This window comes from Microtus ochrogaster, chromosome 19 (assembly GCF_000317375.1).
Source record: "Microtus ochrogaster isolate Prairie Vole_2 chromosome 19, MicOch1.0, whole genome shotgun sequence".
In the NCBI taxonomy this organism is placed as follows: domain Eukaryota; kingdom Metazoa; phylum Chordata; class Mammalia; order Rodentia; family Cricetidae; genus Microtus; species Microtus ochrogaster.
In genome coordinates, this window is record NC_022021.1 from 43,284,766 (window position 1) to 43,299,383 (window position 14,618).

Consider the following 14,618-nt stretch of genomic DNA (forward strand, 5'->3'; position numbering starts at 1 on the left):
CCCCCCCCCCCCCCCCGCCCTGCCAGTGAGGTCACAGAGATAGCGCTGCACAGCGGACAGACGGCAGGAAGTGATCCTGGGATGTCGCAGAAGAAAAGGAAACAGGGAGTGAGGTAGTGGACCATGCTATATATAAAAAGCCTGATGTCAAATGCCTGAAAGGTCTTTGCCCCCCAGAATTCTTCAGGAAATATTCTTCCTGGTCCTTTGAGATGCCAACTGAGGATGGACTGATGCGTGTCCTACTGCAGCCTGGGGTAAGTAAAGTCTATTTTTGAGCTTTTAAAATGATGTAATACCAGGTAGCTAAAGTCCTCTGAACAAAGAAATTTTAGTCTCTAGGAAGTTTGTGAAAATCTTAAGTCCAAGTTTTCCAAGGATGAAAAGAAAATGCACTTCTGTGTAAATTGATAATCTATAGTAAAAAGATAAATCTTTATCCAGCAGTCAGAGAGGGTGGGCTCTCTGCACGTTCACTGCGACCAGGATTTTTATCCAGCAGTCAGAGTGGGTGTGGTCTCTGCAAGTTCACTGCTACTGGGTACTATTTTTTAAGAACCATGGAACTGTTAGGACACAGGTGTAGACCACATTGCCCCCTAGAGGCCATAAGAAACAAGGCTGGGCCTTCAGGCTAGCACTGAGATGTCCTGGAGCTCTGTTTGTTTGCAGGCTTCTGTTCAAGTTCTAGAGAAGATTTCTGCCCACAACTGGGCTGTATGTATGCAGACAGAGGCATGGCCACCGACCAAGTCGAGAAGGGAAAGACTGTCTTGCAAAATGAAGTAATGTGAAGAAAGGCTCTGAGACGGAGAGGTGGGAGGACCCTGTCCCATCTCTGGCAGCAGGAACAACCCCTAAACCTCAGTTCTTTACCCTTGGGCACTACACTCCTCTAGGAGAAAGCTGAACTAGCTCGCCTCAAGAATAGAGGTCCTTTCTTCATCATTTGGGGAGGGAAGTTCTGAGGAGCTGAAGGTTCTGGAAAAGCACTGGGCTCTAGGTGGCTAAGGGAGTCCTGAGACTTGGTGAGAGCCACAGCAGCAATCTCCGCACTCCAGGGAGGTCGCACAGGCTGTAGTCAGTGTCAATACGGAGCCTGGTACAGAAGGCATAGCACACCTGCAGTCCTAGCTGTGAACTGGGGTAACCTCGCTGACCTGCAAAGCCAGTGTGAGAGACAGGCAGCAACGGGGCGGAAGTACTCATTTACTGCAGGGCTCTGTAGGCAGAGGCTGCTGCATTGAAACCTGTCTCCTGGCTCTCAGCTGACAGGGACAACCGCTTGGTCCAGAGGAGCTGTGCCAACTGTGGTGCAGTCTCAAGGGTCACACTCACAGTTCCCTAGAGCTGCTGCTACTGCGAGTTCAGAGCAGAAGTGGATGCTCTCAGTGGCAACGCGCAGGTGCGAATGCAGGAGGGCAACCACTATGCAGATGACACGTGATTCCAGCTCAGGCACAAGCAACAGGCTGAAAAGGGAACAGCTCCCACCACCAACAGAAAGCTCCTCTCTCAGAAATGACCAACTGTATGCTGTGCGCACATGTCTGACAGTGTGCTGACACATGCTAGCTGATTGCATGTTGACACACATGCCTGACTGACTGTATGTTGAGTACACATGCTTGGTGCCTTGTTGTAGGAATTGTAGTGTATTTTTCTTCTGTGTGTATTGTGTGTGGGGAAGCATATCCCTGTGTGTGTGCGAAAGCAGGAAGCCTTTGGCCATCCTGTTCCACGACTGTCTACCTTACTCAGCTGGAGCAGGGTTTCTCCATTAGCCTAGAGCCATGCTGGTAGCCAGCTAGCCCCAGCGACCATGCCTATCTCTGCCCATGGCCTTGGGCTTCTGACTAGAGCATTGGGGATCTGAGGTGGGCTTCCCATGCTGGAGCAGCAGGCACTTCCATGAGCGGAGCTGCTGCCCAGCCTGAGCTGTAGGGACTGAGAAGCACCTCCTATTCTTGTGTGGTGGAGAAATGCTGCCCGAGTACGCTGAGAGAACGTTATAAAGGACGTATGGGGTAGAGGTAGAGCAGAGAACACCAAGGTCAGCAGCAGGAAACACCACCCCTGCCAAGTGTCGGGTGCTAGCACTAGGAGGAAAGACGGAGACTCACAGAGGCATCTGCATGGCAGCTCCACCGCGAGGAGGACTAACAAATGGGCATTCCAGTCCCAGGTGTGGACACCTGTAGACAGGTGGCATGAGGCTACCCGGCAAGAATGACCAGCCAGGGACAAGAGATGAAACGTGACTGACATAGCTAAGAAACCATGTGATCATCAGGGACTCCAATTACCTTGAAGGGGAAAGAGGGGTTGATGTGTGTACGAAAGTGCAAGTGCCTCCAGGATTAATTAGGTGGGAAAGCTGAGCACAAAAACACTCATGACTCCATTCATCTGGCATTTCTGAAACACCCAAAATAACAGGGATGTGAGATGCTGGTTCTTGCTGAGGCTGGAGACAGCCATAAGGAGGAAGAAGAGCCAGAAAGTCCCAGGTAGTCAGGCCTCCAACTCCTGCAGGAACGGGAAGCAATATGCATTCAGACACAAGAGCATACTCTGGGCCGGGTGGTGGTAACACATGCCTTTAATCCCATCACTTGGGAGGCAGAGCCTGGATGATCTCTGAGTTTGAGGCCAGCATGTTCTATAAGAGCTAGTTCCAGGACAGGCTCCAAAAACTAGAGAGAAACACTGTCTCAAAAATAAAATAAAAACTATATTCTGGTAGAATGATTTGTGTAGCTGCAGTTTGGGTGCTGTGGTAGTTAACATAAGTCTACCTATGATGAAGTTGCATGTAGCTATCTACACACACAAGCATGTATGTGTGCTGAGGCTGAATAAACAGCTACCATGTGATGGGGTGTGGCCTACAGAATGTTTCCACAGAAATACAGCAAGACCTCTGTGGGAGAGCCATAGGGAAGGAAGCAAGTGAGGCTTTGAACAGGCTTTGTACCCGAACCACTCACTGATCAGGAGACTGCTGCAGGACAGCTGGCTCATAAGCACTGAGCACTGACCGGTAACTACCAGACGCCGGACAGGTTCTCCGGCTGCACAGGGGAGGAAAAGGCTCTGGGTGTTAACAATGGCTGCAGGAATAAGCACTGGGTGCAGTCCCATGGCTCCTGAGTAGACTTGGCCGGGGTGAGGGAGGCAGCTCAGAGAGCTCGGCTGCACACCAAGGAGCCTGGGACTTTCCCCAAGTGCACTGTGCTCCTCTCCCAGTTGCTTCCTTGGGAGAGCTGAGGCCTGACTCCAGCAAGCATGTAAAAGGAAGTTGACCTGTTCGTTTGCTAGGAATGAAAATGAAGTCAGGCGGGCACTCTGAGAAAAAGAAGTCTCCAGGTGGGTGGTGAGCCATTAATTCTGACTTCTGAATAAAATGACAAGTTCTCTTTTCCCAGGCACTGCTCAAAACAATGTGTCCCATTCACCAACAATTTTGCAGAAGCCCAGCCATGTTTCTTTGCTTAACCCACCCAGGACGGCAGCAGCCTGGTTCAGGGGGGAGTGATCCTTCCTGACTACCAAGGATTCTGAGAAGAGAAGCCAGTGAGGGTCACTGTATCAGCCCCAGAAACAAACTGGCAGCAAGCTTGACGTTGCCACCTAGTTGCCTCAATTGACCTATGAATGCCAAAGGTAAATAAAAGTAATTAAGCCACAAAATAATTCTGAGAGAGAAGCTGAATAAGTAGAAATGGGTAAAAGTAGTAATGTTTTTTAATGGATTCAAAAATAAAAATATCATTCAAGGCACTGAACCTAACTGATGTTATTATTTCACAAACCTGTATGATGTATCTCAGTCTTAGAAGAGGCTCTGTAGTGGGAACAAGTAGGAACCAGACTTCAACCTATCAAGCGAGACCAATGTCTGAAGTGTGGCCGAGCAGCTGTGATCACCACTGAAGCATCACCTCCTCACAAATCACAGTGGATTTGGGGGGCATTTCATAATCTGCAAGTCTTGGGCCAAAACCTTAGGCTGATGTTCAGAGAGCTAGCCAGCAGCCGTCTTCTGGGTGGGACCTTCCCAGACACCTGAACGAGCTAGTAGTCACCTTGGCCCCCGTGGAGCAGCAGTGCCCTGTGTGGTCATAGGGGACTGTCTGTCTTACCTTATTGACTTTGACCCTATTCCTCTCTCAGTTTTGATGTGAAATTGTAGTAAAAACAGTAACTAACACAAATCAGGTAACATAAGAACACAGAATCCTAAAGTGACGTGGTCAGTGCTGTCATAGGTATGTGCAGAGAACTCTAGAAAACTGCCAACAGCAGCAACTAACTGTGGACAGAGCAGGGGCGGCAGGAAGACCCAGCCTCTGGAGGATAGTGTCATAGATCAGCAGATACCCTGGAGAAGGAGGAGTAAACAAAACCACCTCAGCAGGAGGGAGGATGCAGCCCCAATTGTAGGGATCTAGACATGATGGACATGACACGAGTCAAAAGCAGGAGGTAGCTCCTCCTCAGCCCCAGGTGACCCAGGAACTCAGCACAGTGACCACACATCCAGCTAGAAGCAGCCTGGAAGAATATCCATTGAACACATTTCCTGGGAAAAACAGATGACAAATATTTCAAGTCTGTCTTGGCTGTGATTTAACTGAGAGTGGAGAAGATGCTAGCTGTGTTGTCTATTCTGGTGTCTATCTCAGAACCAAAAAGTCCTGGCCCTTCTGCAGAAGGGGCTGAGTTCCAATCACCATGTTAGGCTAGGCAAAAGCACAAACTCTCCAGGGCCTCCATAATTGCCGACTGCCTCCTCTATCCACTTTACAGATGCACAGGATTCAAAGGGAGGGGACATCACCTTTCTGAAGTTAAAACATCTATGTTACAGAGAACCAGGCTGTGCATAAACTGTCCACGGTCTCAGGACCACACTGAAGGTGCTTCTCCTTAAAGTGATCTATGGGCTTTTGACCATAGATGTCTTTTTACACAAGGCAAGACAGACAACTTTCTCCAAGTGATTTTATCTTTCCAGATCCTCCTCCTTCTATTGCCATGAGCTTTTGTGTACTTAACCCTGAATACTCTAAAGCACAGAGAGAGGAACTTAGTGCAGTGACCACACATCCAAGCTAGAAGTAGCCTGGAAGAATATCCACTGAACATGTTTCCTGGGGAAAACAGACTGCATTATTTAAGTCTGTCTTGGCTGTGACGTAACTGACAGTGAAGGAAGATGCTAGCTGTGTTCATTGTCTACTCTGATGTCTACCTCAGAACCAAGAGGTGTCACAGCGTATCACAGCATTCTGTAAGGGTACTTTGTGGAGCACTTAGTCACGTAAAACAAAACGTGAGTTTATTACAAAAACCCTTAAAACAAAATAAACCAGGTGGAGTAACACTGTCATAGAATCGAAGCACTCATGAGACCGAGGCAAAAGGATTGCTGCAAATTCAGTCAACTTGCATTACACAGTGAATTCAGGGCCAGTATAGGTTACACAGCAAAACCTTACTTTCAAAAGGAGGCAAAAAGTAACATAGTTTCTCTAATTTTGTATCTACTAAGTGATATATATGTACATATGTATATATATATACATATATATACACACATGCATATGATCTGTATTATTATTTATGCTATATGTATATACAATGTGTATGTTATATATAGTACCCTTGGTATCTATTTTTCAAATTTAAAATAACATTATCTCTTGAGATAAGCATGTTGCCATGGGCACACACAAGGACTTTTATTCTGGAATATTATTTTAAGGTGTGCTACATTTGTTTATGTTGTGGGACATTTGTTTAATGATGCAAAGATGTGTTGCATTCTTTTATGTTGTATTTGTTTAACTCAGTGAAGCCATGTTACTGTGGTTTATCTAAAAGATCTGATTGGTTTAATAAAGAGATGAATGGCCAATAGTAAGGCAAGAAAAGAACAGGAAGGGCTGGCAGACAGAGTAAGTAGGGAAAAGAAAGGAATCAGAAAGCGAGAGAGATCAAGGAGGAACTAGAAAAGAGGAGGACATCAGGGGCCAGCAAGCTACAGAGTAAGAAATAATGAAAGGTATACAGAAAAAGAGAAAGGGAAAAGCCCAGAGGCAAAAGATAGACAGGATAATTTAAGAAAAGCTGGCTAGAAACAAGCCAAGTTAAAACTGGGCATTAATAAGAATAAGGCTCCATGTGATTTATCTGGGAGCTGGGTGGTGGGCCCCCCAAAAGAGCCAAAGTGTTAACATAAAACAACAACAGACTTTAACAGTACCGATACTGTACCACATCGACTATGGCAATATTCAAACTCAATACAATGTAACATGACTTGTAAGAGTGTGAGAGTCGTCTGCTAAGAGCAAGGCTACTATGGCTTTCACCCAGATGGGCCACCCAACAACGGTGCCTACAGTAAGCAGGACCTGATACGGTTACATGGATAGAGCACTGCTCCTCTCTGAAGGAATCTCATTCTGCTTCATTGTCCCGGCGCATCTCTGACTCACAAGTGCCCCCTCTACCCCGTCCCCGTACGGACAACCCCAACAAAGGCAGATGTGCATTCCTGTCCAGCACCAGCACAAGTCCAGCCTACTTCCTGTCCGCCCCAGTGCACTCTGCACTCACGCCTACCTGCCATGCTACAGCCAATGTCTCTCACGATGACAAAGACAGGATTCCTTCTGACAGATTCAAAGACCCCGTCAGCCAGATTATATTTAGTCAACCTGTGATGCATTACCTCTTTTACGTGGGTGTGGAACGACACGGACATGTCCAGCAGGATCTTCCGCTGTTCAACTCGCCGAACAAAGTCTTGTATCCGGTCTTCAAGTTGATGAGCAGCCTGGTAAATTTCTTCAGGGTCACATTCCCCGGTCTGTGCCAGCTGCTCTGCTGCTTCTAGCAATTTGTCTGCATTTGTGTATGTGTTCTGCACAGGAGAATACCCAGAGGAACAGAAGGTGAGCATTCAGCAAGCCAGCCCGCGTGGGAGCCATAACACCCAGCAACACAGAGCCTATCAGCAGCATTTCCAATCATTCACTTAGCAACGACTTCAGGAGGCCCACACATCCCTATCGGCAGCCCTTTCTGATGCCAAGCAGACTATTAAACACCGACCACAATGGCTCATGACTCAGAAAGGGCTTTTAGATTTTTGCTAAGGTGGAGTCAGGAAATGCCCCATGGCCACAAGTGCCTGCTTCACTTTTTTTCTCTCGTTTTCATGACAGAGTAACAGTGTTTTCTCTTCCCTGCTTCACAGTACACAGGTTCAGAAACAAAAGTGAACTGCAGAGGCTATAAATTGATTGGAGTAGAAATGCCGACGTGAAGTGTAAACACCTGTGCAGTGCTCTCGGAAGACTCCTCTTCAATTCCTGATAAGCTTGTGGCTCTGGCTGGGTTCCTGACCTGAGCAGATAACCTACAGCCTGGAACTGTTCCTGGAAATGGCTCAAAAGCAGCATTACCAATAAGAAGAGGAGATGAGACTAACTGGAGGCCCTCAGTGGAATCAAAGCAGCCCGCCCTCCAGGGAGGACCAGAAATCCAGCCTGGGGCTCTGCTGAGATACCAATCGGCTCATTCACCTACTCCTCAAACTCCGAGAGCTGAGCAAGGTGGGTCTCACTGCACAGGGGGGAGGGTGGCTCAAAGTATGACAAAGGCGTCTCTGGAGGGAGAAGCAGGCTCAGTCAGGTGATGGCGGCTTGGAATAGCATGGGAAGCGAGACTCCAACTAGACAGAGAAGTTGTCTGTTTCAATCTTTTCTGTTGCCAACAACACAATCTCACAGACCGGGTGAGTTATACAAGAAGTTTTATCGTAGCCCATGATTCTGAAGTCCAGGATCTAAGGGCTACATCTGATGGGCTTCTTGGAAGTGGTCCCAATGTGCTGCAGGGCATTATAGAAATAAGCATGTACAGATGTTTCTCCTGGTCCCTCTTTTCTTTAGAAAGCCACTAGGATCCAGTCTTGGGGGATCTGCCCTGAGATAGGTGCATCTAACGCTAAGACACCAGCCCGACTCGACTCTTCTCCTTCATCACTCTTGGGATTATTTCAACAAATAAACCTCTGGGGAGGCCACACTACGCTATACTAAACCACAACACTCTGTTTCTGGCACCCAAGGCACCTGTGCATCTTGCAGAGCAAATCAGATCAGTTTTAGCTTACAGTTTTGGGGATCAACAGTTCAAGATCAGGTGGCCCCACTGGTTTGGCCTCTAATATCATAAGGAAGGGAAGAGATCACATCTTAAAACAGGAAGCTAGGCAGAGTGTGCACCTTTGACTAACTCAGAAACCTCACAGGAGGCTGCAGGAGCAACTCTTAGAGAACCCACCTCCTAAACTTGTCAGTACGAGATCCAGACTCCCAGCAAATGGTCCTTTGGGTGATATACAACATCAAGATCTGTTTGGGGAATGGGTGCCCTCCAAGTTAGGAGGCTAATTACAATAAAGCTGTATCAGTCAGCCGCTTCAGGTACAAGGGGAACTGGGGGCCTGAGTGCAGTTTCCAGCTCAGTCTGCCAGGTGGAAAACAGAGCCCTGGAAATGCGCTTCTGAAAAAAGGAATCCTGCTTTCTTGCTGATTGTCATCACAGCTTTGAAGAAATTTACCTGTCCTGTTTGATAAGTGAATCTTCAGCTGACCGCGCTCCCCAGTAGGAAGGCATAACTGAACTGCTGAGAGCCTATAGGACTCCGCCAGCAGTGACACTGGAAAAATACTGATGAACAGGTGTGCATGGAGTGATACTAACACCACACCGTTCATTCGTGTCTCCTCCGACACTCGAAGAAAATGATGGTTGTACAAAGAAGGTAAGGGCTTTCCTCAGAACAAACCACAGCAGGAAGGGGACAGGATACAGACAGGAACATCAGCATTGGCTTCTGAAACCCCAGCTGGGCCTTCCTAGCAACAAAGTTGTCCTGAGACTTTCTGCACTGAACTGGACAGGACTGTCACTGGTTCCGAATGGTAACCGTTAAGCCATCCATAGCATCAGCACTAGCGTTTGAGCAGCCACTCGAAACCCTAAAGAAGCCCTGTGACAGAGACAAGTTCACTTCCACCTCCCTGTGACAAGTCAGTCAGGAGAGCTGTGGCTGTTCAAAGGCCCGAGACCTGGTGATCTGAAGCTGGCAGACATCAAGGGAGTTAAGGGACTGGCCTCTTCTCTTCAGCCTGAGAGATCCCTCTTTGAGTCGTTCCTTTCATCCCCACCAGGGAATTAAAGGACATATTCTAAGGGCAGGTCATGGAGCCCAGAGCATTTCCTCTTTCTTGAGAAACAGCCTACATTGTGTAACTGTCAGCGTCTGGGACATGCGCAGCTGCAATGCAGGGGCAGATGAGTGCTCCTCCTGCTCCTCCTCCTCCTCCTCCTTCTCCTCCCGCTCTCAGTCACGAGGGCCCAATTCTCACCAAAATGATGGCAGACACTGTAGTTACCATAAATGAGAATGCAAATTTCTAAATAGAAAATGAGCACCGAACAGCATTTTCTTAATTAATGATTGATGGGGAGGGCCAAGCCCACTTTGGGTTGTGCCATCTCTGGCCTGCTAGTCCTGGGTCCTATAGAAACCAGTTTAGGCACACCATGGGGAACAAGCCAGTAAGCAGCACCCTTCTATAACCTTTGCATCCGCTCCTGCCTCCAGGTTCTAGCCCTGTCTGAATTCCTGTCCTGCCTGCCTTCAGTGAGGACTATAATGTGGAAATGTAAGGCAAATAAACCCTGTCCTCCCCAAGTTGATTTTGGCCATGGTGTTTTATTTCAGCAATATAACTCTAATTAAGACACTAAATACTGTCCACATCTGTTACCATTAGCCATAGACACCTGTTATTTTCTCAGGGTGGGTGGGGGGGGGGTCAGTAAGGTAAGGGGCATAGAGAATAAATACTGGCGACATCATCTATGTTAGGTCCTATTGCAGCTAGCTAGTGTAAAGCATTTTCGTAGTTATCACGTGAAAACTTGGTGTTTTCAATCATCTAGATGTTCCAAGATAAAGGAATTGGAATTCTGAACATGTTCTGACATGTATGCCCTCCCTGCCTCTGTCTTTCCCTCCCTCCATCTTCTTCCCTTTCTCCATTCCTTCCTAATATATTCTTACAGTAACCTGGTAAAGAGAGGTATTCATTCTATTTCACAGGGAAAAGGGACTCAGAACAAGGAACTTGCTCAGGGCTGGTGGTTGCGTAGTCAGAAAGGAATCGTCCATCACTGAGTTTTAGGAAATGTGAACGGGAAAGCAGCCTCACGAACCCGCTCTTTTTCTTCTCTGTGGTCTGAGGGTCTGACTCATGCTGGGCAGCTGGGACACCACTGACAACAACTCCAACCATGAGGGAAGCTCTCGATTAAAAACAATCTGCCCTGACTTCTCCAGGGTTAACTTTAAAAGACTAAAACACAAAGCATCTTATTTAGAGGCTGAATTTATTAATCAGTGGAAGCTTGTTATATCTGCGAAGAAGTTCAGGTCATACTACAAACATGGACATGTCGTATGTCCACCTGGACACAGCTTCCTCAGCCAACAATGAGCCCAGTGGGGACATCTGTCAGTCCGCTGAAATCCAGGAAGAACTTCGGTACGTGACAACTTCTTAGACCCTTATCCGGAAGACAAGGTATTTGTGGCACACACAGAGCTACCCACAGACCTGTTTTGGGGAGAATGCCGGGGGGGTGGGGGGGCAGCTGATGACTCTGCACACTGAAGAGCAGAGGAGCTGAAGCACTCAGAGAGTGGGACCCGGGGAGCATCAGGCCCCTGCTGCTCTCAGAACCAGCTGCGGGAACAAGGTTTCTCTGGGTTTTACTCACCTGCTGTAATCATAGCTTTTTAAATTTAAAAACACAAACTCAGAAAACTACTTAAAGTACAACATCACTCACTGCTCAAGGAGCGCCTACCTTTCCATCAGCCACATGCAAAGCAGCAATTTTAACTGCAAAAAGCAGCACAAGAAAATGCTCTACAGCTGTGCATGTCACAGTGCACAGCAGCCAGAACAGGCTCACTCAACACCAAAGATGTACTCACAACCAACACACAAACAAAGACGAGCTTCACAACCATGGCATGGAAGTGCTTGGCTCTGCAAAACTGTAAGCCACAGTGACCTGTGCTTCCTGAGGAGGCCACAGCAGCATCTGAACCAAACACTAAAGCCCAGGGCATTGCCATCAAGGGTGGGCACCTGATCAAGTCAGGCTGGGCCTAGGGCTTGCTTCTACCGTGTAAGCTCAAGAGGTTCCTTCGGGGTTCCTCCTTCCTAGAACAGAGGAATTGCTCTGCAGAACAGACCTATATTTAGCACATTTTCAGAGAACTGAATCATACACTTTCACTGCTCCCTTTTTTGATCCGCTCGAGCTACTTCATCAAGCCACGACTCACCAAGTTCCAAGAAAAGATGCATTAGGCAACTTGCTACTTTAAGATCTCTAGGGGGCTAGAGTGATGGTTTAGCAGATAGGCACAGTGGAATATTAGGATAAATCACTATCACATTTTGTGATTTTTTTTCATGAATTTTGTTCTCACTTCTTTTGCTTTCTTTTGATCCTTCCTCCTTCTTTTGGGAGGAATTTACTTGGTTTTCTATACTCCTCCCCAAAGCTATAAATTTATTTGGAAGTGATTGTGGAATTTTTTTTTTTTGGCTTTATACATTTTGTGGTCATTCAAAAACAGCCAGAAGCCTGCATAAAGCCTCTTGCTGTCCTCAGGCCCCATCCAGCATGCTCAGCACACATTTCTGCCCTTTGTGTCCAAGTGAACTGGCTGGCTCTTCAGCTTGGTTTGACTCTTGACTACCTCCCTAGATTTACCTTTTGCTCAGACAGTAATCCTCTAATCTACAGAATCTACAGATGTATTTACTGATCCCTTCACTGACCGCTGATAGCACCCTTTTAGCCATTTAGTCAATTCACTCAAGCAGGTAGCTGCTGACCGGATGGACACAGGTGAGACACTGCTGTAGGTGAGCATCATAGGGAAGCGAGCAGAACAAGCCTGTTCTCAGGGGCTTCAGTCTACTAATACTCTTAAGTCAATGCTTTCGGTTTTCTGATAAGTACTTGACTAGAAAATCCTAATCTCAGTGCTCACTTCATTCCTCTAAGGAACAGCAATTCAGACAGGTGCGGAACCCAGGGGTATCAGGACCGCAGCTCCAGACTCCAGCATCTGTGGCTGCTGAAGAAACCACCGTCTTTCTAAAAGTCCTTTTTACGGATGACATTTTCCACTTCTTGCCTGTAAGATTTAGTGACATTCTATAGTTGCCATAATCTGTCTGAATCTGGATTTGTATGACCTAGATGGCTTTTTTTCTGGGGGTAGGTTGTTTGAGACAGGGTCTCTCTGTGCACCCTTGGCTAACCTGGCTATGATGTAGATCAGCCTGGTCCCAAACTTACAGAGATCTCCTTGCCTAAAAGCGTGCACACCCCACTCCTGGCTCAGATGACTTCTGCTGAAGGCAGCCAGCGTCCCTCTACTTCCTTAGGATGTCTGATGCTTCTGCAAACTTTTCAGATCACAGTGGCCTGTCGGCATCACAGCCTCCCTCATTCCCTCACCACACTGTGCTCTGAGCACGCTCCGCTCCTGGTGCTGGCTTCCCAAGCACACAGTTAACACAACTAGAAATGGACAGGCAGAATGCCAGGCCTGTCACTGCAGAAATCCCAGAAGTTATTGTCCCTCAACTGAAGTGAGAGCCACAAAGTAGCCTAATAAATACGAAAACATCCTCAAAGACAAACTTGTTTCAAAACCATACAATTTTCTACCTAGGCGATGGTCGCCTCATTGTGAAGCGAACTTAACCCCACCTTACCAGCCTCGCACACCTAGCAAAGGTTTGCTGAACTGTGACTTCCGGCCCAGCCACCGGGATGTGCTCGGGGGCTGCTGTACCTGCGCGACTTCCTCAAAGTCCTCGTGTCGTTTCTGCAATGCTCTGGCTCGGTGAAGGGATTTGCCCACGCCTGTGTGTTTGCTCAGAAATGCTTCTCCGTGGTTCTCAATCCAGTCTAGCACCTGCAAAGAAAACGGTCACATGGGCCATAAACATGGTGTCCACCTTGCTCACCGGTTAGGCCTATCTAGGAAAGGCTTGCTCCTTTGTCAAAATTCTGCAGCAAACATGAAGCAAAGCAAGTTCAGAGGAAACGCCTGAATACTAATTTAATTCATTTCGCAATTACATCTTACTTCAGCTTCTCCACAGGACCATAAATAGCTTTTATATTAAAAGTACAAATTGTCCTACGCATGAACATTGCATATAATGATTAAATTAACTCTCACCTCATCAGAGGCATGATAGAGCTACCAGCTCGCTAGGTTTTGTGTGAAGAGGGCATATATGGCACTATGCTGGACCAATTCACATCTTTAAATGGTTCAGAGCCTCATAGCTCAGGTGATTCAAGCTTAAGTATGCATACAAAAAATGTTTTGTATGTCTCTGTTTTTAGGAGACTCCAAACACAGAAGAAAAGACACCACTGCCATGCTGCAGTCCTGGACTCGGAGGATAATTCCTCGGGTAAACTGTGAGGTGTTATGGTATCGAAGTACAAGCTGTGTTTGTTCCTCATGGCTGGGACTTAACAGCGCAGATCCCTGGTCCACACATGTGAGAAATCACACAACATTAACACCATCTAACAGTGTTTACGTCAAATGCACACTCATTAGTCTCTGGTGGAGTGGCAGAAAAACAAGCAAGTGATCTTTTTTCAAACGTTCATCTAAAACATTACAAATACATCACACACGTTTGTGCTGTTAAAAATGGGCCGTCTATGTTGTACATGTTTGTGACTGGTATTGTCAAATTCTGTTGGGTTATTGTAACAAAATACCTCAGGCTGGATAACTTATATGTGACAGAAATGTCTACTCGTAGATCTGGAAACTGGAAAGTTTAAGGTTAAGGTGCCAACGTCTAGTGAGGACCTATTCCTCACAGACTGTGGCTTCCAGGGTCCTCATGGAATCTCTCAAGCTCCTTTTCTAAAGGCATTGATCTCACTCGTGAGAGTGGAGTCTTGGTGGCCTAAGCACTCCTAGAGGACCTGCACAGTGACCTCACTGCACTGGACATTACATTTCCACATGGACTTGTAAGGGAACACAAGCACTCGGGTCAGACAACAGCAGGTGCTGAAGTACACAACTCTAAATGATCTGGGATGGAAAAAGAAGTAGGGCAGATTCAGTCAAGTCAGTGATTCGGGAACCTCTAACTAATGTCAGGATAAGTCAGGCTTAACCGCTGGTCCACAATGGCTTTGTGCTACAACTCTCAACCGACTGACAGACATCTAGAAAAAATTAGTCAGTGGATCTATAAGACCAATCTGTGTCCATTGTTCCACACCTGAGGGCCTGACTAAGCTGCCTTTCTGCACAGCAAAGTTCTGTCCCACATATATGAGATGGTGAGCTTTAACAAACCTCCAGGGCCCTGTAAAAACTGCTCAGGAATTGTGAGCAGCCGTGAGCAGAGGTGGACTGCGGGAATTGTGAGCAGCTGTGAGCAGAGGTGGAC

General features: G+C 47.1%; 1 protein-coding gene across 2 annotated transcripts in view; it reads right to left on the reverse strand.

Annotated features, from left to right (window-relative positions):
- Trio (trio Rho guanine nucleotide exchange factor) overlaps nt 1-14,618 on the reverse strand; it is a 287,626-nt gene that overhangs the window by 128,609 nt on the left and 144,399 nt on the right. For both annotated transcript variants that reach the window (XM_026783734.1, XM_005356663.3), the window contains exons 10-11: nt 12,977-13,099; nt 6,743-6,934 (exon numbers count right to left, since the gene is read on the reverse strand). In XM_026783734.1, coding sequence (XP_026639535.1) covers nt 6,743-6,934; nt 12,977-13,099 — 315 coding nt within the window. The remainder of the gene's footprint in view (nt 1-6,742; nt 6,935-12,976; nt 13,100-14,618) is intronic.